This window comes from Meles meles, chromosome 4 (assembly GCF_922984935.1).
Source record: "Meles meles chromosome 4, mMelMel3.1 paternal haplotype, whole genome shotgun sequence".
Classification (NCBI taxonomy): Eukaryota; Metazoa; Chordata; class Mammalia; order Carnivora; family Mustelidae; genus Meles; species Meles meles.
In genome coordinates, this window is record NC_060069.1 from 43,127,762 (window position 1) to 43,151,957 (window position 24,196).

Below are 24,196 nucleotides of genomic sequence, written 5' to 3' on the forward strand. Positions count from 1 at the left end.
CAAATTCCAGGGATACAGGAGAGTATTTCATAAATGGGATCAAACTCCTTATAGCCTGGAGAAAGCTGTGAATCTCCTCTTGAGAAAAATACAAATGTATGCAAATTAGGGAGTTCATGGAGCCTGAAGAGCCCTGGGAATGTCTGATCCTAGGCTACAAATGTGTCCAACAGAATGGCTAGTCCAAAGAACCCACGCCATAGACCCCCCATCACCATGGAATGCAGGACTCATGATTTTGCCTTAAGTCAAGTCTCACAAAATCTGCTATCCTCTAAAGGTTTTCCAGAAGTTTGGATAACATAATACATGGTTTTACAGCCATGTATAGCCCGTTCTAATTCTCTAATGTACAGCCTGATCTGAATAAGAAATCTTATGCAGGTTTTGGAGGACAAAGCAATTTCAACAGGACCATAATCTAAACCAAAAGGAACAAGAAATAAATAATTCCCCACTATTCTGAAATTTGAAATGGTTCAGGAGTTTTTCAGGTCATTTACCTTGGAGATGTGGTTCATTCAGTGAGTTGTTGATGATTTTTGATATGATTCCCTAGTACATTTCTAAGAACGTGAACCATGCTACATAACACCTATGGCTATTAAACCGAACAGCAGTTTAGCAAACATCATTGACCCTCTCCCAAAATAACAAAGAATGATGAATTATAACCTATCATGCCTTTCTGAGTTTCTTCTGAAATGCTTGGACATAAGACCTCCCCTTATAATGAGGCATCTTTTTTTTTTTTTAATTGGGGAAAAGAAATCCTGGTTCTTAAAATATATAAAGAAAGTGGGTTTTTTTTTTTTTAAGTTATATACTCAGCATTGTAATTAGCCATTTTCCCAAGAATTACAATAAATCCTCATGCTTTAATGAGCCCTAAAGAAACTTCTATGGTTTTCCATTTGTATATGGCTTTAATTTTATAGTCCCCTCACAAAGTAACTTCTGCAAAGAAAGTAAGTTACAAAGCTCTCTGTATGGCCAGAAGAACAAAATAAGCAATATAGTCTAAGACAAAGGAAGGCAATCCACAGCAAGGAAAAACAGATGCAAATATTTATACTGAAATAGAGTATTAGAAAAGAAACCTCATTAAAACAATATTAACTTATTTATAAAATCATTATCACAATTTTAAAGTAGGGTTTTTGGTCTGAGGTGTTTTTTGTTTGTTTTAATTAAAATGCTGGATAATTTTCAGCTGGTTTACTCAGAGTCCATTTGTTTTTAACTCCCAAATGTTATAATTTGGAAAGTGTTAATATTTACATTTCTCTTAGCTGTGTATGTCATTTATTAATCAAAAAGATTCCCTCTTTTTTTTTAATTTTTTTTAATTTTTATTTATTCATTTGACAGAGAGAGAGATCACAAGTAGGCAGAGAGGCAGGCGGGGGGAGTGGGGGAAGCAGGCTCCCCGCCGAGCAGAGAGCCCAATGCGGGGCTTGATCTCAGGACCCTGAGATCATGACCTGAGCTGAAGGCAGAGGCTTAACCTACTGAGCCATTCAGGTGCCCCTCAAAAGATCCCCTCTTGAACAGTTTTATTTAATAGGCCTCCTTGAATTTTTCTTTTTTTAAAGTAATCTCTACACCCAGTGTGGGAACTGAACTCATAACCCTGAGATCAAGAGTTGCGTGCTCTACTGACCGAGCCAGCCAGGGACCTTTTAATAGGCCTATTTGCTTTTAAATGTCAAAGATATTTCATGAAAGACTTCTTTTGTTTTTGGTTTCTAAAAGAGAACTTAATGTTCTTGGGAGACTGCATCACTTGTATCTCATCTTTGTACCTTCTGTCCTGGCCGAATGCCTGGCACTGGATAGGTACTCACAAACAGGAGTTAAGTTTTGTTGTTGACTTCACTAGCAAGTTTTAAATTCTCTCATCTCATGTTATACCTATATTTCTAACAAGAAGATCCAACTGTTTTATTTCTGTAGGCAGTTAAGTATTTGTAAAACAGTTTTACTTTTCCTCTGTGTACTTTACACTCTTACACGGAAGGTGCAGTTTTCTGGTAATCAACGTAAAGAACCTCCGTCACCCTTACTCTCAAATTCCACTTTCTATATTAGCTGTTTGCTACTTCCTAGGCATCCCCTCTGGAAATGAAAAATGACAGGTTTGCCCTTTTTCGATTATTAAAACAAGTTCTCCCTCCTAACTCAGTTGACAGAAATGGGGAAGAACACAAAGTATGAATAAACCCTTTCCTTACTGGTGTTGTGAAGTAGCCCGTCAATGCCTATTCTTTCTATCACCTTTAGGACCAAAACCAGGTCCTTCCAGTCTCTGGGAGCACAGCTGACTTTGGTAGGACTACTGTTCCTCTCTGCCTCTCCTACACAAAACTGAAGGCCTGTTTTCAGAGGTCACTGAATTAAAAAAAAGTGGCTACCAGTTTTCCTTAGAAGCAAATGCAACCCTCCATTTGTAGATGTGCCAGAGGGGACAGGGCCACATCATCACCCCCGGGACCTTGGTACAAAGCAGCTTTTATAATTAGAAGAATACAAGGTCCTTGGGAGGGATAAATGATTTGTATCTGGAGGGGTAGCAAGCTGAGTGTCTGAAAGCGGCCATCTACAGGCCTATATAGAAGAGTCAAGAATCTGTAACAGGAAGTGCCTGCTAAATAATAACAAATGACCGGAAATGAGATGAGGTCAAACCTTCTGAAAGGTCAGACAATGTTTTAAGAATGTTACAAATGAACAGCATCCTTGGGAACCTTGATTATATTCTGGTTGTGTGTGTGTGTGTGTGTGTGTGTGTGTGTGTGCTGAGTAGGGGGGAGAGGATGGAACATAGCTGTGAAAGATATTCTTAGAAGGGCGCCTGGGTGGCTCAGTGGGTTAAGCCTCTGCCTTCGGCTCAGGTCGTGGTCTCAGGGTCCTCTGCTCAGCAGGGAGCCTGCTTCCTCCTCTCTCTCTGCCTACTTGTGATCTCTGTCAAATAAATAAATAAATAAAAAGAAAGAAAGATATTCTTAGAACAACTGGGGAAATGTGAATATAGCTTATGGATGCTGTTGGTGTTTTACCCAATAACACTTCATCTTACCTTATACCCTGACTCCCACTGGCTGCTAGTGGCTCGCTATATTCCCTCCTCTTTCAGCCTGTTCCCACAGGAAGCCCCTCTCCCACCTTAAGGCAGAAGGACTTGGCCCCCATGTCAGTCAGTCATTGGCTATAGGCTATAGAATGGAGCAAGATGGCCTAGGACAATTCTCTGAAATATTTTGGGGGTAAAGTTTTATATTATCTGCAACTTTTATTTTTAAGATTTTTTTTATTTATTTGTCAGAGAGCGACAGAGAGAGCACAAGCAGGGGCAGTGGCAGGCAGAGGGAGAGGCAGGCTCCCCACTGAGCAAGGAGCTGGATGCAAGGCCCTGGGATCCATGACCTGAGCCAAAGGCAGACACTTAACCAACTAACCCAGCTAGGTGTCCCTATCTGCAACTTTTAAATAGTATGATTGAAACAAACCACATACATACACACACAAAGCAAGACTGCAAAACAAAATGAGTGTCAGATCTAGGTAGATGTTTTAAGAGTGTTTCTCGTATTAGTTTCAATTTTTCTGAAGGTTTGAAATTTTTATAATGAAAATTTGAAGGGGAAAAAAAAGGAGAGTGTGTCAACCCTAAACTTGCTCCTGTTGTGGGTTACCAGCCTGATGCTGACTTCCAGATCTGACCAGTGGTCTTAAAAAAAAAAAAACCTGCCAGTCATCCTGAATGCATATTTTCCCTCATTTTCCACCCAAGGTTGGTCACTAGATCATGCCAATTCAACTCCCAAAATAGATTCATCATTCTAAACTGCAATTATAATTATATTTTCCCCCTCAAATTCTTTCATTGTTTCTTCATTGTCTCCACTAAGATAAACTTCTAACTCCCCAACATGGTACATAACACCCTTATCACATGGCCCTTGGCTTACCTCTTTAGCTACATCTCCTACCACATGTAACCACACTGTGTGTATCACCTACTCTAAACAACTTAGGAATTCCTTGAATATGTCATGACTGTCCCTATCCTTTGAATCTAGGCATATTATGCCAAGGATGCCTTTTTCCCCTTTCTGTTCCTTTTTTAAAGCAATAATCTTCTGAGTCATTTTATTTGTTTTTTGTTTTTTATTTTTAATTTAATTTTTTGCGTGTGTTCCAAGGTTCATTGTTTATGCAACACACCCAGTGCTCCATGCAATTACGTGCCCTCCTTAATACCACCACCAGGCTCACCCAACCCCCACCCGCACCCTCCCAAAACCCTCAGTTTGTTTCTCAGAGTCCATAGTCTCTCATAGATTTGTCTGTTTTTTAAAAAGTAATCTCCATCTTGATGAAGTCCCAATAGTTTATTTTTGCTTTTGTTTCCCTTGCCTCTGGAAACATGTCTAGTAAGAAGCTGCAGTGACTGAGGTCAAAGACGTTGCTGCCTGTGTTCTCCTCTAAGATTCTGATGGGATTCCTGTCTCAAATTTACATCTTTCATCCATTTTGAGTGTATTTTGATGTATGGTGTAAGAAAGGGGTCCAATTTCATTTTTCTGCATGTTGCTGTCCAGTTTTCTCAATACCATTATGCCCAACATGGGCAACTCAGTACTGACTGAGCCAGTGAGGCGTCCCTATGCTGGCAAATTCCTACTCACACTTTTAAGAACAAATTCAAATTCTACCCCCTCTGGGCAGGCTTGCCTGAACTCTCCAGGCAGAGTTAAGTGGTCCCTTTTTGTATTCCTACAGCAACCTCTTACATAGCTCTCTTATAACAACTGCTACTAATCGTTGTTACCATGCTGATCTTTTCTCTCACAGAAGTGAGACTTGGGAAGACAGGGACTGGACTATTCCTATTTGTATCCTGGGCATTCTGCACAATGCTTGCCATTGTATATAATAAATATCTGATGAATAGCCAGCTTTTTTTTTTTTTTTTTTAAGCATGATGTACTTACTACAGCTGGTGAGGGGACGTGGATGCTGGGGACAGATCGAGGCCGCACGTGATTGGCCAAGTGGCAAAGAACAACACCATCGGTTAGAGCTGCTCCAAGGTCACAAGGCAGTGATACTTTCAGCCGGTACTCGATATGCTAAAAAAACAGGAGAACGTGTAACATGTTAACTGAAGAGTGGCTGACACAGAGGACATAATGGAGTTACAGTGAAATATATTTAATTAGGAATCAAGATAAAAAGCAAATAACTTAAGTACCACAATCCCTATTTTATCCTTCTATGTCAAGTCAGTAACTTAATAAGGAGATCTAATACATATATACGGCAGCCAGGCCACAGTATGGGCAAAATACAGGAGAAATTCATTTACAATTTTCTGTAATTACAATTAAAAATACAACAGAACTAGAGTTTCTTTCAATTCCAAAATAAAACAAACACTACAGTGATGTTATATGTATACGTATTTGTGTTGTCCATACACGCAAGTTATTATTACTCTTAAAAAATGTCCTTACATGAGGCAGAAAAAAACTTTTAATTAAATTAGTAGGGCCAGGAATTGAGCTTTATAGAATAACTCATCTCATTTTCCTAGTAAAAGCTGAAAAGAATATCCTTCATAGCAAAATCTCTTTTACGTTTATCACACAATGGCCAACACAGTACACAATAGGCACTAATTGATTCTATTAAAAACTGTAAGCCAACGAACAGGTGATTGCAGGGTTATGAGCTCTAGCATTAACACTGCATAAGTGTAACTGAAAGGTAAGGTACACACTTTCCGAAGTTGATCTATTAATTCCAGCTCTTCTTCTCTCTGTCTTGAATTCGGTCTCATTATGGGATCTGTAGAATCAGTGGTAGGAGCAGAAGATGAAAGAAGGGGTGAAGCATGACCTAAAAAAATATGAATATGTAAGACAGAATGGCGACTGCTAGTGATGGAAAGATACTTAGATCCACGTGGTCACAGGTTCCGCACAAGTACAGCTCTTCCCACTTCTGGGCTCTTAAAAAAGTTTTTATAATGAAAGCTCTCAAATATACATAGTAACAGGGAGAAAACTGTGTTAAAAATTACCAAATGTCCATTACCCATTTAGTTCAACTACTTTTGTCTGATTAAAATGTTTTTATTGAAAAAAACAGAAAATTATGCAAATCATTAGCGAACAGCTCAATAAATTATAACAAAGTGGACACAATCAGGTCAATAAATGCAACATTACCAACACCCAGAAGTCCCTCTCATGCTCCCTGCCCATCAGTACCTGAAGGTTACTTCTAATGACACAGGCTTTAACTATGTCCTTGACTTGTAATACCATGATTAGTGTTGAGCTTTCTATAAATGAAGCTATAGTGTATATATGTATGGTTTCTGTGCTTGGCTTCATCTGATTGACAATGTTTATAAGGTTTATCCATGTTGCTGTATACATTAATCTGTTCACTTTTATGGCTTACATGGTATCCCATTACATGGATATGCCAAAATTATTCATCCACTGTATCATTAATGGACATTCTGTTTGGGCTATTATGAATAATGTTGCTATAAATATTTTTGTACCTATCTTCTGGTAAACATGTTTACATTTTTCAGAAAGCAAAACTACTGGTCACAGGATATACAAATGTCAACATTATTAGATAACATAAATAGTTTTCCATACTAATTTACAATCCCACATGCAGTGCAACTCTGGTTTGATTACAAATCTCACTGTTAGGGCACCTATTAGTTACACCAAAAGTAGTTTGTTTGTTTTTTTAATTATTTAATTAATTATTTACTTATTTGACAAACAGAGATCACAAGTAGGCAGAGAGGCAGGCAGAGAGAGAGGAGGAAGCAGGCTCCCCGCTGAGCAGAAAGCCTGATGCAGGGCTTGATCCCAGGACCCTGGGATCATGACCTGAGCTGAAGGCAGTGGCCTTAACCCACTGAGCCACCCAGGCACCCCCCAAAAGTAGTTATTTTTGACTTGAAATGTTTGTTCCTACTTCCAGATAACCTCTTTGGAGGCCAGGCAGATATATGTCATATTAACTAAAAAACATTAGACTGAGTAGATTAAAAAGAAGAATTACTTGGGCACCTTAGTGCCTTAGTGGCTCATTCAGTTAAGCATCTGCCTTCGGCTCAGGTCATGATCTCAGGGTCCTGGGATCGAGCCCCATGTCAGGCTCCCCTCTGAGCAGGGAGTCTGCTTGTCTCTCTCCCTCTCTCTCAGTACTCTCTCCCCTGTCCCTACTCATGATCTCTCAAAAAACAAATGAATAAAATATTAAAAAAAAAAAGTACTGATTCATTTCTTTAAAAACACATAAAACAGCTTTTATCACCAGAAAAATCTGGAAAGGAGCTCTTACAGAAAAGAAGAACATTCCCTAAAGCCCTGAAAGAGTATTTAATTTTTTTCAAACCTATAATCTCCTTTGGGTGTTACGAAGAAACTAGTTAGATTCAAACAAGATTCTCCTGCTTTAATGTTAGTGAGATCACAGACAAATGCAGAGTTTAAAGCTTTTGCCAAAGTGAGACCTCACAGTGAAAGTTGAAAAGCATATAATAGTTAATGTTATTATATAAAGCACCCCTCTCCCCCCGCTGCTGCCACTTTGTAGTCACTGTGACCTACCTTTATTTGCTTCTGCCCTGACAGCTGCTCGGAAAAGGAAGCTTTCAGGGCGCTGGGCCTGGTTTCTCTGAATAGCAGCAGGAAAAGAATATGCAGGGGAATGATGAACTACATCAGCATGGAAAAGCAAAATAAGATTAAAGGAGATGGAAAAAAAATAAATATAACAACAGACACACGTCACAGAAGTTCAATAAATAGTACAAAGATCGAATCAAACCTAGTAATGAAATAAGATGGTAATTTTGTTTATTAATACAAAATCTGGTACAGAAAAGTAACCTTGAAATCTAGAAGGCTGCTTGTATATATATTTAATAGTCATATTATTTTTGCTGTATAAATCAAGGTAGAATGAACGTTACAATGTTGAACAGATTCTCTTGTTGCAAGTGATGGCCCTACTAGCTCATGCTCATACATTCATATCATATGGCTGAGTAGTTAAACAAACAGTTGAATTAAAAAATGGAAAATGTGCAGGAAGTTCCCAATTTGGGATCTGATTTCTCCTCTCAGAAAAGGAAGCCACAGCTAGCTAAGAAGTTATTTATCAAGAAAGTCTCAGCAAAGAATTATTCTTCATGTGGCTAACTGTCCCTTTGTGTCTATTACCTGTTTCTGTTGCAGGTGAACTTGTTATGGCATTAGATCTGTCATCATTCTGTGGAGAAACAGAGATATGCTAATAATTATTATTCAAGACAGGGTACTTTCCACATTTATGATTACCTGCAATAAAAGAAAAACATGCAACTCTCCTTCAAAATTAAGTCTAGAAATGAGAATCTGGTATAAAGATTTTTAAAATCTAAGTGACTTGCATTCTAGGATATGGACATAATTAGTTCAAATCACTTCAAGCCCATGAACTATATTTGAGAACTCTTGGAGAACTGGGCCAAAAAACAGAAATTGGCAGGAACTCGACTTTTACTTGTCTGGTTAAGCAATAAAGAAATAAACCCATTCCTAGATATTTACCTGCTATAAAGTAACTGGGATACAAAAAAATTAGTCTTTTCAAACTAACCATTTACACCGCAGCAGGTCTTGACAGACAGAAAGGTAGACTTAACATACAACGGCTAGCACATTCAGATTGGGCCTTTTTCAACTATGATTCTGGGTGAGAATAAGCACGAGGTATCCATGGAGTGTAATGAATTAGCTTTTCTCCTATACATCTCCTATACTAGTTATACACCTTCCTTGAGAGAATTTTGAAAAGAATCCCTCAGTTTTCCGTGTTGTTATTCAAAAAGGAACCTAGCTGAGAAAGCCTAGCACAGGGTCAACATTGAAGAAAATTCCAAAGTTTCTTCCAAAGCCCTCCAAGTAGGTGGAGCATTTTCAATAACAAGTAGAGAGAAGACTTATCAGGTTTACAGATGTTATAAAGTCGGGGCCAGCATGACGCAAGAATGTGAAAGTATTCTGCTAAATCAGAGAAGTAAAAATGTTCAAAAAGCAAAATTACTATTTAGAAAAACAAGGTACAAGATATGGGAGTTAATGATCATTTTGGAGTGTAACGGAAATTTGAGAATTACAGTGGATACTGAACAAAATGAGAAGAGCCCACCTAATGCTCAGAGTAAGACGTGAAAAACCTTGTTTCATGCTCAGCACCACGTGGGCTCGAGTGAAAGATATGTTTCTGGTTGAGGACTGTGGAGCCAAAATGGAAGGCAGAGAACTTGAGAAAGCTCAAAAGAATTAAGAGACTGAGAAAGGCACATAAAATAACTAGAATTTCTGTAGTGAGAAGACAAGGGCAGCACTGTAATAGTTTCCAAATATAATGATTCTTACATAAAGAATGCTAAATGACTAGAAAATCTCCATACTGGAAAGAAAAGAAGAAATAAGTGTACACCACAGGGAGGCAGACCTACTAAGTCAGACAAGGTGAGAACTTTCTAACAGGGAAGATTATCAATAATTTCTTATGTATCATATGATAACAAATGTGGAATTACCATTCCTAGAGGCCTTCAAGAAATAAAACACCACAAGCTCTTTATATAGGCTTGCAGGCCCTATTCCAGCTCTGCTATTAAGCTCGAAAGCAACCACAGACCACACATGAACAAATGGGAGTGGCTGTGCCAATAAAACTATTTACATAAACAGGTGGCCTACGGGCCATAGCTTATTGACTTCTATTACATGAGGTTTTGAGCGGTGACACTTTTGGGGACTGGGACTGAAATTATTTTGCATACACATCAGACAACCAAATTAAGTTCACATTATTTATCAGCCAAAGTAAAATAACTCATGACAAAAAAATAACCTCTGATAGGAAAATCAGAGTGACATTTCCAACAGAATCTCAATATAAAGAATAACTGCAGGCTCCGTGAGTGTATCTAGTACAGTAAATCTTTCAAAAATTTCAAGTGGAATTAATGTTAAATTCACAAATAATTTCATAAGCTTATAGATATTTCATGCACTCCTATATTTTATATTGCCATTGGACCAATCTGTTGGAAAACTTAAGACCTCCCATGCACAACCCCTCCCCAAAGCTTCTGGTGCATTACAGGAACAAGCGATACCTTAATAGGCATGAAGGCAGAAGAATGAGGCAGGGCAGCAGCACAGCCCACTTGATTCAACCCTGACAGCGACTAAATTTTAAAAGAGAAAGAGAAGAAACAGAAGGCAGTATTTATGTTAGCAAAACATCAGGCAGGCAGGGCAGATCTGGTCAATGAAATTAGAAAAGGAAAGGTCATGGACAAACTTATAAATGGTTTACTAAGATTTTGATAAGGCAGAAAGAATATTTTGGGGGGAACTACCCATAGCTTATAAAATGGTTTTCCCACTTGTATAATTTAAACTATTTCAGTACTTCATAACACATGGATCAAGAAATGAAAGGGCGTTGGGTTGTCGGCTTATAGGAGGCCAAGGTACACTCTCTTCAGTCATCTTGAATCTGGGTTCATCCAATACCAGCTGCCTCCACCATGCCACCTAAGCTCAACCTCGAGGACCTCATACCTGAGGTACACCGCTGGGGAAGTCAGTGCCCTGTCTACACTGGCCCGCAAGGGCAGCCCTCTGGGTCTGTCTCCAAAAAAGATTGGTGATGAAAATGCCAAGGCAACCAGTGACTGGAAGGATCTGAGGATTATAGCACAACCGACCAACTGGCCATTCAGGACGGACAGGCTGAGATTGAAGTGGCACCTTCTGCCTCTGTCCCAATTATTAAATCCCTCAAAGAACCATTAAGAGACAGAAACAAGCAGAATAATAAAAAGCACAGTGGGTATCACTTTCAATGAGATTGTCAATACTGCCTAACCGATGTGGCACCAGTCTTTAGCCACAGAACTCTCTGGAGCCATTAACGAGATCCTGCAGACTGCTTAGTCTCTGGGATGCAATGTTGATGGCCGCCACCCTCAGGACATCATAGATGACGTTAACAGTGGTATAGCAAAATGCCTGGCTAGTTAAGAACCATAAAGTAAAATATTTTCATAAATGATTATGTGACAACCAAAAAAAATCCCCCCAAAACCCCAGGCATGATTTATTAAAAGTGGTTTTATGCAGAACTAAAACTGAGAACATCAAAATTTTTGAGCATAGTCACCTTAGAAACTGAACTATTAAGTCCTGTGTTCTTCCTATGATGGGGAAACAAATCCAGTCAAAGAGCTCATTTTAACTGAGCAGAACTGGCATGAGTAAGAACAATATTTTTTCAATGTTAATCCAAATTACATACATTATAATTCAGTGTAACAGCTCTGATGTGAGAAAACAGGATACGAGGATTCTGTGTCACACCTTAAGGATGAATTTCATTTCTGCCTCTGTGTCCAAATGACCTATAAGAGGATGAGTGGAATTCTCCTTCTCTTTGAATCCTGTATTTCTTCACCAACCTACATACAACTAGCAATATTTGCTATATCTATTAGGTAAATTAGAGGTATAATTAGAGACAATGTTATTAGAATCTACTGTACAGAATTTTGATTACAGATTAAACTGCTCAAAATGTGACAGTTATTTTAATCTGGCAAAGAGCAGAAATCAAAGAAGACAGCATTGGTAAAGAATGGGCATTGGTAAGACTGTACCTATTAAAACAACAAAATGCCAAAGGCTTAAATATATTAAAGCTTTTATAAGTTAAATAACTTTGAAAAATGTAAACTAGGATCACAAATACGTGAATCATGGAATAAATCAACTTAAACACATGTGGATGTTAAGAAAAAGGTATGTAGATTACCAATAAAATAGAATTATTTTTAAAGACAGTTGATAGTAAGGTTTCCTTTGTGGAAGTTGGGCAAAAAAAAAAAAAAGAAAGAAAGAAAGAAAGAAACACTGCAGCCTAATCTATCTTAAGGCAGAAAAAATGAAGGAAATGTACCAAAGAACAGGACTGTAAAAATAGTTAACACTGTCTATGCTTCACCTCTTCCATTTTCTGGGCCTCTTTATAATCAAATGCACTGGGATTACTGTCAATCTCAAATATGAAAAGGCTAAAAGCCACTACATTGTCAGAGACAACAGGAGTGGAGGGAACAGGAAGTGAAAGGAGCCTAGGATAGTCTCGAGTTTCTGAGATGAGACATAGATGCAGATGGGATAGAGACGAAAGCAACAGACGCCTGAAGGGCAGCCCTAAGAGAAGGTTTGTGTCATGGATATTAAACACCACTGATAGTTATTTCAAATCCTATACGTCGAGGTCTTTAAATCAAATTTAACATTTACACCTTGCTGAATCATCAGACCTTTTCATCATGAAACAATTTAATGAGCGATTATTATATAGCATTTATGTGTTCACTGAGGAAATATTTATTGAGCACTTAACACATCCCAGGGACAATGATAGGGACTGAGTATACACAGGTAATTGCAATAGAGAACACCCCTGTGCCCAGGAAGCTTACAGCCTGTAGTCTAATAGGGAAGAGATACAAAACAATAAATGCCCACCTAAAAGTACAAGGATGAGAAAAATGACAGTGGTGGTTTGGGGGTTGCAGGTTGCAGAAAAACTGTTTTAAAGGTGTGACATTTAAGCTGATACTTGGTAGACAAGTATCAAGGAATTACCCAATGGATCTATGCAGGGAGGGAGATGCAGTCCATGCTGAGGGAAACTGCATCTGCCAAAGGTTATGAGGTAGAAGCGGGTTGGCCTTATTTGAAAAGCTGAAAAAATGCTGGTATAGCATGAACCTAGAGAGATGAGACAGAATGTGCAGGAACTTGTAGGCCACGTTAAGAAGTTAGGACTTGGGGTGCCTGGGTAGCTCAGTTGGTTAAGTGTCCAGCTCTTGATTTCAGTTCACATCATGATCACAAGATCATGTCACAAGATCGAGCCCTGCGTCGAGGCCCAAGTTGGGCTCCATGCTAGTAAAGTCAGCTTAAGATTCTCTCTCCCTCACTCTCTGTCCCTCTCCAGCTCCCTCTCTAAAAAAAAGGAAAAAGTTAGGACTTAATTCTATCATATAAAGCCATCGAAGAGTAGTCTTGAGAAAATCAGAGGTATGCTTTGAAACACTCTTTTTTGCATAGTGTTGGCCATTACTTGGCATACAAAAGTACGTGAGATGTGGTGCTTGCTTTTCAAGGCCATCTCATTTAGGTCAAACAAGAATACTGATGAGAAAAATACAAGTGCGTGTGGTCTATAAATGGCTAAAATCCATTTTAAATTTCACACTGAGGGAATTCAGTTGCTTTTCCAAGTTTCACTTTTTCCTCGACAAAGAAGCGTGGGCACTCAGACTTCTATCACTTCCTGTATGTGTTATTAAATCTCGCCTCAGTCTCCTAAGTTGTTTTCAATTACAGTACCAGAGGCAATACACCGTGGTGTTTAATGCAGGTTCTCAAGTCAGCCAGATCAAGATTTGAACCCACTCTTGCACTTACTTACTTAAGTGATGTGACCTTGGACAAACTGCATTCTGGACAAAACATTCTGTGCCTCAGTAACAGTTTGTAAAACGTGACAGGTTTAACCCTCCCTGTTAAGACTGCTGTGAGGAGTAAAAGATAAATTCCGGTAGTGTCTCTCAATATTTTTCTGCATTAAGTTACTTGCTTCTCATGACAATTAATTTCCACTAAAACTCCAGAGGGTGGTGGTTTTATTTCGCTCTAAGACTGCCCAGTTAAAATGTGCTTTATCCATCTCAAAGGAACTTATCATTGCAGAACACACAGAAGCACTGACAATGGAAGTCTATGTGAGAAGATGCTCACACCCTAGTCTGCAGCCCACGCAGCGGTGCGCACAACGGCAGCACATACCAGCACGGAAGCCAGGAATTCCTATACACACTACACTTTTGAACTGCTAATTTTCAACATACTGTAAAAAATATCATAAAACATCATGGGGAAAGCAGTTTTGTAAATGTTAGGATTCTCTTGCAAGGCTGACAAAACTTTCTAAGATCTTCAATACAGCTCTTATGTTATACTCATTTTCAGCTGATGAAAGGCACTAAAAGTAAACCAGTGTTAAAAATGATCAGTAGGTGGGGTGCCTGGGTGGCTCAGTGGGTTAAAGCCTCTGCCTTCGGCTCAGGTCATGATCCCAGGGTCCTGGGATCAAGCCCCACATGGGGTTCTCTGCTCTGCAGGGAGCCTGCTTCCTCCTCTCTCTCTGCCTGCCTCTCTGCCTAGTTGTGATTTCTCTGTCAAATAAATAAAATATTTAAAAAAAAATGATCAGTAGGTAACATTCCAAGTTAATGTTTTCCCAGAATTTAAAAAAGGGGCGTGGAGGGATAATCCTGAGATGTAAGTTTGGGATTTTCAGTAGCTTAAAATAGATAATAAAACAGCACGGCAAATACACAGTTGTGTAATTAGTCATGGAGTAAGTTAATTCATTTGACACTCAGGTGATTCACCAACCAAATTAATGATTAATAAAGTAAATGCACCTGGAATTAGAAATGACATTTATAAAACAAATTATGCTCCCTCCTCCTAACCCACATACAAAGCCAACCATGGATCGCAACGTGAACGTTTTACTTTTGGAAACACTAACAAAGGTATCTGAATCAGAGAGGCAGATTGCTGGAATACTGGGTAAATCATGAACAGTAATGTACGAAACTGTTCTATCTATTTGTAAAGCATTTAGTAATGATGCTCATCATGTTTTATGATATTTAGATACTTTCTGAATGAGCAGTATAATAACTGTTCTCCAATCTCCAGACACAGCAATATATAACTCCATTTCATGCAAGGCTCTTACCACTAACAAGGCACTATCATCAGTGTGCTGAGACCTTCTGGATGGGAAGGGACACTGGAGAGGTGGAGAGAAATGGAGCAATGTCAAAAACAAACTATGCACACACATGACATATTTCACAAATACACAAGCGAAGAGATATATTAAGACACACTGAAGATGCTAACATATGGGATCACATTCACGATCATTTTGAATTCATGTAACCTAACAGCTAATAAACTGATTCTGAATCATGATTTTCTTCTAAAGAGCTTAAACAATTTCAAATATGATCTTATTGCTTAAAAACTGACTAAAGCAAGGAAGGAACAGGGATTATTCTCTATTCACAGACGAGCAGGCTGAAATATAGTTGTAGCAGTAACAAAGAATTAGTAGTCATTTAATGAGTCAGTAACAAAAGCAATAAACCCAAGAGTCATGAGTTCTAGCCTGTGCATCTCTTCATTACTTTTCTCGGACAAAGCAAGAGTACACCTGGAAAACTTAAAAACTGTACCTTATTTTCCGGAGAAGTTTAAATTTTTAAATAATGACTTTACTCCAGAATGACCATTAAGAAGGAAATTTGGGAGTAAAAAAAGAAGACGGTATTAACTTTGTCTGTGAAAGGTTTGTACCTTTATTATTACCTTGTGAAGAAAAGACTACTGAAAAAGCTGGGTTACTCTTTCAGGTATTATACCAATGGCTAATATCTGAGATAACCAGAAGTAGTGACTATATGTCCATTGAGATAAAGAAAAAAAAAAAAAAAACCTTTATAATGGATAATTAAAAACATTTCAAACAATGCATTTTACCATTCCAGTAACACCCGTGCTTTAAAAACCTCTGTGCTCAAACTTGTAAAGCCCCTTGTTAGGTTTTTAAGTAATTTACTTTATAGAAAGCAGATTCAAAAGTCATATTAAACAATGCCTTTATGCATTTTTAAGGAAACAATGATCATAAACTGAAAAAAACAAGAAGGCAAAGAGACAGAAAAATGGCTTTTAGTAAAAAAGCCAACTATAATAAAATATTCAGTAAGTTTCATTTTAACAGATCAAAACAGGTACATTTTAAAAAGGTTAAGCTATTAATTTTACATGTTTACTTATAATGAAAATGTACTACTTAATATTATAAAACTGTATATGCCATATAATCAATAACATACACACTCAGGAAGTGAACCCTGGAGCTGAAATCTATGTAGTATCTTTTACTTCAATACCAATAGCATTTACCCCTGTCACACACAGCTCTCAGGTCTCCCTCTCACTACACACTCTGCTTTGAAATGGATGAGGGAGATGATACCTCTGGTGGGCATATGGGAAGGGAATAAATAATCTCCAGATGCATTAGTCTAGATTAAAAAACCCCGATCTATAGGCTTGGATAAACTCCCTGGCCCATGTCACCTTCTCCCGAGTAAGTAGAATTTTGTGAGGGGTAAGGAAAATGGGAGTATTTTGACCACTGAGAACACATGATAATCACATACAGAACATTTCATTTCCATTGCAATAATAAAATATTCCAAAGAAAAGGTGATTATATAGACTTACCTCACCATCTAAGGGGGGTTGTTGTTTTTGTGGACTTTGTGACGCTTTGTGCTACACACCCCCAAACCCCCAAGAAAGGGAAGTTGGTTAGAATCTGGAACACTGGAAATGATAAATTCTATTCACCAAGATAATCACCCACATTAACTTCTGTATCTCTCACATGCAGCACTTTTCTAGATTTACTGGTTAGAAGATGCTGCCCTTCCCCTTAAACAGCTTATAATTTAAATGAGGAAGGCAATAAACTGACAGACAGTATTTCATAGATCTATAAGCATCTATAAACAGAAATAGAAAAAGTATGTTTTTCATATGTTCATGCACACGCACGTTCACAACCAGAATGGTAATCTCTCACTATATTCCCTCAATGAAACCATTCTCTTTTTGTCTAGTGTTAACACCTCTAGCTCTCTCCTTCGGCCAGTCTTCAGGTTTGCATTTTCAACAGTCTGTGGATATTCTATTTGTAAACCCACTGTCACGTTATGTTCAACATGCTCAAAAACAAACCCAGTTTTCCATATTAACTGGCTCTTTCCCCCAATTTGCTAATTTCTGTTACTATGTCAAATAATAATACTATATACCATCTCTATAGTCACTGTTTTACAATGTACTCTTCTTTTTAAATTAACATACAATATATTATTTGCCCCAGGGGTACAGGTCTGTGAATCATCAGGCTTACACACTTCATAGCACTCATTCTTATACACATTAACTTAAGTGATTCTTCATACTCTCAGAGATAAATGAACACCATAATCATATTTATTCAAAGACAAAAGAATTGAAGACAAGAGAGGTTAAATGATATGTGCAAGATAAGTCACCAAGTTGGCAAGTAGCATAACTGAGAATGTACCTACATCTTTTGACTACGAATCTTCTATATTCTTTCCACAAAGCTAGCCTCCTATTCAAACTATTCTTTTAGCCTCAAAATCTTGCTTTGGGATCATCGTTTTTTCACTCATCTTCAATGATTTATTCAACATTCACTACATTTATGTATAAAACATACAGATGCTTCTCTTCAAATCTCTCATTTATAGAATCCATTGTGGTGGTCAGGGGTGCGGCACTCACCACACTAGTAAAAGTTCTAGGTGCACCCATAATAATTCTGAGTTAATATTTAACAATTAAATACTACACCTATGGGGAAATTAAAGGCACAGAACCATTCTTTCCCAAAGTCGAGCACATACTGAGTAGCTAAGCCGGATTCAAATTCAGATTATTTCTGAGGCTAAACTCTTACCACTGTGTAACAATGCCTCTCTTTACGAACCTCAGAAATCATGTGGTTCTACGCCTTCATTTTGCACCCCAATTATTGCCAATTACTCTCTATTTCATTTACCTCATCTTTCTTTCTAACATATTCTAACACAAGTAGACTAGTTTTTTGGAAGTATCTTTTCCCTGTTTTTCTCCTGTTTTAGAACTTCTAATTGTTCTCTTCTACCCAACAGATCAAGATCAAACCCTAATTTAGCATTTAATCAAGACCATCTACAATGTGATTGTTTTTTACTAGCTATGCGGCTTCTAGAGAAGGCAAGCTAAGTGACTTAATTAATGTAGAATACACAGAACAGTGCTTAGGATATAGTATGTGTCAGCTGTTATTACTTACAGACAGCCAGTATAGCATTGTGATCACAGATTATCTAGGGTTTGGAGCCACCCTTTTTCTTTTTTTTTTTAAAGAAGGTTTTTGTTTTCTGCCAACCTTATTTCCATTTTCTGTTCAACCTGTCTTGATCAAAACAGTGCTCTGCCACTAACTAGCTGAGTATTTAACCTAGGCAAATTGTCATCCTCTCTGAGCATCAAAGATCATCCTGGGTTTGATACATTTGAGAAAAAATAAAAGAATTCTATCATGTGTATGGTACTTATACCATGTGTAAGTACTTACGGTACTTTCACTCATGTGTATGGTACTTACAAAGAGGGTTTTTGGCTAGAGTTATGAAACACAAGAGAGAAAGCTCTAGAGGCCAAGAGTGATTCATTCATTCAATCATTCCTTTACAAATATTTACTGAGCTTTACTGTGGGCTAAGACCTGCTAAGATCTAGGACTGCAGCAGTGAATAAATAAGACAAACATGCCCCCTGTCTTCATGGGGCTTACAGATAAATGGGAGAGACAGATCTCAAACAGACAAACAGAAAATGATGAGAAAAATCCAAGGTGATTTCTGAACAAAACGACTTTAAGTGATACAGGCAAGAGAAAAAAAGAAAAAAAGAAAAGAAAAGAAACAGGTTTAGATGCAACTATAGAGGCTGTAAATTTAAAAAAAAGAAAGAAGTATTAACAGGAGTTGTTGCCCGAATAGGTGCAGAGAGAAAAGAAGGGAAATCCTCAAAGATGATTCTGAAGTATTAAGCCTGTTAACCTCTAAAAGTTTGGTGCTCAGCAAAGGAAGTCAGAGACGGGCTTGGATAACAAGCGTTTACATGTACATAGCACTTTACAGTTTATGTGGCACTTTCCTGTCTTATTGATCTTTATTAATGTACTAGAGATTGAGGAAGTGGCAGCTGGACAGTAAAGTGAGACATCTAAAGAGAGACTGCTAATGAAGAGGAAGAGACTACTGTCCCAAGAACAAGATGATCACTTCTCAGCCTAGCTAGAGGAGGACAATTCATCTAATCACAAGTAGGAGACAATTACACTACTTACTCAAGATTCCTTATAGTGACTTAAAAGGAAGCTGACACTTTAAGACAAACACTGATAGCCTCAGCAAAACAAATAAGCACTTACTTCTAAAACACTTTAGGAATTTCAATGAAATATGGCAAAAATTTCACCTTGACAAAGTCCAGGACAGCATCTCTCTGGATCTGTTTGGTCCTTATTTTCTCCTCCTCATACTGTAGGGCGGCAAGCTGGGCCTCTCTCCGAGTTCGCTCTACTAACTGTTCTCTTCTCCGATGAAGTTCCAAGTCTGTATGTGATAACTGGAACAGAAGTATTTTGCACATGCAAGTGGGGATAAAGGTCCACTTGTCAATATTCCTAAGCAATTCAGGAAACTACTGCTGACCCAAACAATTTCTACTTTGCAGTCACCTAGAATTTCTTTACATGTGTTTATTGTGCATCTTTTCCCATCTTTGCACTGTGTTCTTGTATGTGCTATAGAGCCATCATGTCAGTAAAGATTTACCTTCTGTCTGGTGTCTAAAAAACACTGCTAGTAAGTATTAGCTGCACATGTTGCAGTGACTGTATTTCGGAGGATTCAGGAACTGAAATTTACACATATCTGGCAATTTAGGGTACTTAAGTGTTATAAAAATAGAAAATCATCTTAGTTTAAAAAAAAAATCAAAACTGAAACGATTTTTTTTTTTTACCTGATTGTGACTTGGTGATAGTGACATGACAGAAGATGGCTCAACTGGAACCCTGACCCAAAAAAGGGGGGGGGGGGGGAGACAGAAAAAATTCTTTGATAAGATAGGCAGATATATAAAAGCTAAATAAAATTTTATTGTTAATGTAGCAAACTATTAATCAATAGGCAAACTGGTCAGCAATGAAAGACTGACTGCATTTTGTAAACCTGAGCCCAAGTCATTAAATGAAGTTACAGGAATATGAGATGCCTCCAACTCACATTTCACGTGACGGTATCATTGATCAGTCTACAGACAGCTAACAACGGTCTATATCAGCCAGTGCTGACCAGACAGATATTTGAGATCACTTTTCAAACAGTATCATTTCTTTATAGCATACATAATTATTATCTCATTATTACCATGATTGAAACAAGACATATATAAATGAGATCATTTTATATACAAAGTCATTTTACCCATAGGATTCTGGAAGATGACAGAACCTGGCAACTGTTCTTATAAAGCACTCCTATTCCCATTTTCAACTGATGTAGCAATTTTAATAATAAAAGTAAATATTCTGATTTTTATTTTTAAGAAAGAGATAAAACCTGATTTGATGCTTTAAAAAAACCAGCAAAAGTTGTTTCTCAGTTTTATTAGTGCTAAATCTTACAGTTTGGTGTTTATCTTTTTCCTGAATTGGATTTAGTGTTTCAAGAGTCTGTTACTCATTTGTGTCTCACCTAACAAAGTTGGGAACAGTGACACTGTGACATTTAGGACCTGAAATTTTAAGCTATGATTATTAGCCTGTCAGGTTGACTTAAATGCATTAAAACAGTGTGTTACCAGGGAAATAAAAACAAACCTCCCAAAGCTGTCGTAGTTTCTTATTACCAACTAATAAAAAACCAAATTCTTCAACCTGGATTTCAGGAATCTTACCCCATTTCAGAAACACACCCACTATGGAATCTTTTCTCTAATAAGATCTCTTCACTTATCATATACTAATTCCTTACTTCAAGCCTTTTCTATAGATTCCAACCTATGGAGAACTTCTTAGAAAAGGTGTTTTTTAGAACCTTCTTGTTCTTTAAAATTGGGACTTTTCCTCTTGATGTACATGTGTAATCAATACTTCTGCATTTGTCAATCACGATTTGTGTCATTTTTTGGGCAACGTTCTTCAGAGGCACATAGAAACTAACAATCTTTGAGCTCCTACCATGTACTATATATTTGATACACAGTGTTTCTCAATTATTCTTCATGCAATTTTAGGAATAGAACTATTATAATCCTCATTCTACAGTTGAGAAGCTGAAGCATGGAAGTTAAGTAACTTTCTCAAGGTGATACAGCCAGTAATCCTTATCTACCTGATTTGAATTCTTATCTGACTCAGTGGTAGTCTGATTATTCTTCTATGTACGCTGCCTACGAGAATTGGAGGTACCTCAGAAATCATGGAGCCCATGCCACTAACTTTACAAAAGAGAAAACTAAGGCCCTCAGAAGTTCAATAATAGCTACTAGGGCCAGAGCCCGGATCAGAATTCAAGCTCCCTGACTTGGAGATTGGTGGCTTCTACTATTCCACACTTCCCCACTTTACAGTGGCAGAATGTAGGAAAGAGAAAGCGAAAAGCATGGAGACCTAAAAGCATATGGGCACACGTATAGAAAACAATTACCCGCAATGGCAAAAACTAAGCTGTGAAAAGTTAAAGATGGTGGCAAAGAGTGAAGCATGGCAGATGGGAGAATAAAAGTGGCAGTGACAATGGACAGCTCCCTCAAGCCAATCACCAGGTGCTAAGGTGGGCCCATCACAACTTGGCTTCTCCAAGGAGCAACCTTGGAGCCACCATGCTTCCTTATGCCATATGGCCTTTTCATCCATGAATATGGTTCTCAATAGGAGTGTCACAACATTTCAGATAATTGTTTTGTTGCACAAGATTGTCCTGCACATTATAGGTAGTTTAGCTTTAATGCCTGCCAGTAACACCTATAATCATTTTGGCAACTAATTCCCAAATCAAATAAATACATTTCAAATATCCACTAAGACTGGTACTAGAACCTACTGAGAAACACTGGCTTACATTATACTTCCCTAAATTTAAAAAAAGGTAATATGTAAAAAAGCAAAACTTAAGCCATACTCTTGTTCTCTTTCTCTTCACATTTCTTTTCTTATATTGGTTCCACATCTTTGAAGTATTCACAAAATTCTTTTTTTTTTAGTTTCCAGGTATTAAAAAAAATAAGTTTAAAAAAACCTGTTTTTGTTTATTTTTTTTTTAAGATTTTATTTATTTATTTGACAGAGAGAGAAGCACAAGCCAGGCAGAGCGTTAGGCAAAGAGAGAGGGAGAAGCACGCTCTCCACTGAGCAGGGAGCCCGATGCTGGGCTTGATCCCAGGACCCTGGCTGAGATTATGACCTGAGCCAAAGGCAGCCGCCTAACTGACTGAGCCACCTAGTTGCCCCTAAAAAAACCTGTTTCATATGACTTCAAGAGTATAGCCATATTTCTTACCTTTACTAAAATAATTAAAATACTAACCCCTAGGGGTGCCTCGGTGGCTTAATTGTCAAGCGTCTGCCTTTGGCTCAGGTCATGATCCCAGGGTCCTGGGATGAGCCCTGCATCAGGCTCCCTGCTCAGCGAGGGGCCTGCTTCTACCTCTCCCACTCCCCCTGCTTGTGTTCCCTCTCTCGCTGACTCTCTGTCAAACAAATAAAATCTTAAAAAAAAACCTAAACCTAAAAAGCTTTGACAGATTAAATCATAATTTTTTTAAAGGTATAGAACAAATTACTTAAACCTAAGACAAGGTTTAAAATAACACTGAAGTTGGAAAAAAAAAATAAACTTCCTTAAATTTTTCACTAATCCTTCCCAACATTTATCTTATTAGCACGCCCAGGCAGTACATTCTTAGTAAAAAATTTTCAAGAGAAGAGAAGAGTAGGTTGGTAGAGTAAGATTTCCGGCTGAAATATAACCAGTAAAGAATGAGACACAAGTGAGTCCAGTACCGTGACTAGTCTGGGAGAAGCAACATGGGGTAATTGTTAGAATCATGGACTGGGGCGCCTGGGTGGCTTAGTTGGTTAAGCCTCTGCCTTTGGCTCAGGTCATGGTCTCAGGGTCCTGGGATCAAGCCCCGCATCGGGGGTCTCTGCTCAGCAGGGAGCCTGCTTCCCCTCCTCTCTCTGCCTGCCTCTCTGCCTTCTTGTGATGTCAAATAAATAAAATCTTAAAAAAAAATCATGGACTTTAGAATTAATTGTAACCTAGGTTGAATCCAGGATCTATCATTCTTTAAAATTTTTAATGATTTTATTTATTCGAGAGAGAGAGAGAGCACAAGTGGGGAGAGGTACAGGGAGAGAGAGGGAGAAGCAGGCTCCCCACTGAGCAGGGAGCCCAACACAAGGCTCAATCCCAGGACTCTGGGATCATGACCTGAGCCAAAGGCAGAGGCTAAACTGACTGAGCCACCCAGGCACCACCAGGGTCTGTCCCTTAATAGAGGGTGACATAAATGAATATAGATGGCAAACTAGGTCTGGAAGCACAGGCTCCAATAAGGGAAGATTCCCTCAGTGCTGGCAGAGCAAGAATTTCTAAGAAAGTCATAAAAACAAGAATGTGTGTTGGAGAGGATGTGGAGAAAGGGGAACCCTCTTACACTGTTGGTGGGAATGCAAGTTAGTGCAGCCACTTTGGAGAACAGTGTGGAGATTCCTGAAGAAATTAAGAATAGAGCTTCCCTATGACCCTGCAATTGCACTGCTGAGTATTTACCCCAAAGATACAGATGTAGTGAAAAGAAGGGCCATCTGTACCCCAATGTTTATTGCAGCAATGGCCACGGTCGCCAAACTGTGGAAAGAACCAAGATGCCCTTCAACGGATGAACGGATAAGGAAGATGTGGTCCATATACACAATGGAGTATTATGCCTCCATCAGAAAGGATGAATACCCAACTTTTGTAGCAACATGGACGGGTCTGGAAGAAATTATGCTGAGCGAAATAAGTCAAGCAGAGAGAGTCAAGTATCATATGGTCTCACTTATTTGTGGAGCATAACAAATAACATGGAGGACATGGGGAGATGGAGAGGAGAGGGAGTTGAGGGAAACTGGAAGGGGAGATGAACCATGAGAGACTATGGACTCTGAAAAACAACCAGAGGGTTTTGAAGGGGCGCGGCGGGGGGGGGGGGGGGGGGGGAGGTTGAGGAACCAGGTGGTGGGTAATAGGGAGGGCACATACTGCATGGAGCACTGGGTGTGATGC

General features: G+C 38.4%; 1 protein-coding gene across 10 annotated transcripts in view; it reads right to left on the reverse strand.

The window, feature by feature from the left end:
• LRCH3 (leucine rich repeats and calponin homology domain containing 3) overlaps positions 1-24,196 on the reverse strand; it is a 124,759-nt gene that overhangs the window by 20,388 nt on the left and 80,175 nt on the right. For 2 of the 10 annotated variants that reach the window (XM_046001999.1, XM_046001996.1), the window contains exons 11-19: positions 19,884-19,935; positions 19,335-19,484; positions 16,494-16,544; positions 14,935-14,988; positions 10,220-10,291; positions 8,268-8,316; positions 7,653-7,760; positions 5,786-5,904; positions 4,998-5,135 (exon numbers count right to left, since the gene is read on the reverse strand). In XM_046001999.1, coding sequence (XP_045857955.1) covers positions 4,998-5,135; positions 5,786-5,904; positions 7,653-7,760; positions 8,268-8,316; positions 10,220-10,291; positions 14,935-14,988; positions 16,494-16,544; positions 19,335-19,484; positions 19,884-19,935 — 793 coding nt within the window. Of the gene's footprint in view, positions 1-4,997; positions 5,136-5,785; positions 5,905-7,652; positions 7,761-8,267; positions 8,317-10,219; positions 10,292-14,934; positions 14,989-16,493; positions 16,545-19,334; positions 19,485-19,883; positions 19,936-24,196 lie in introns of those variants that run through there. The other 8 variants (XM_046002002.1, XM_046001998.1, XM_046001997.1 and 5 more) reach the window with 7 other exon arrangements.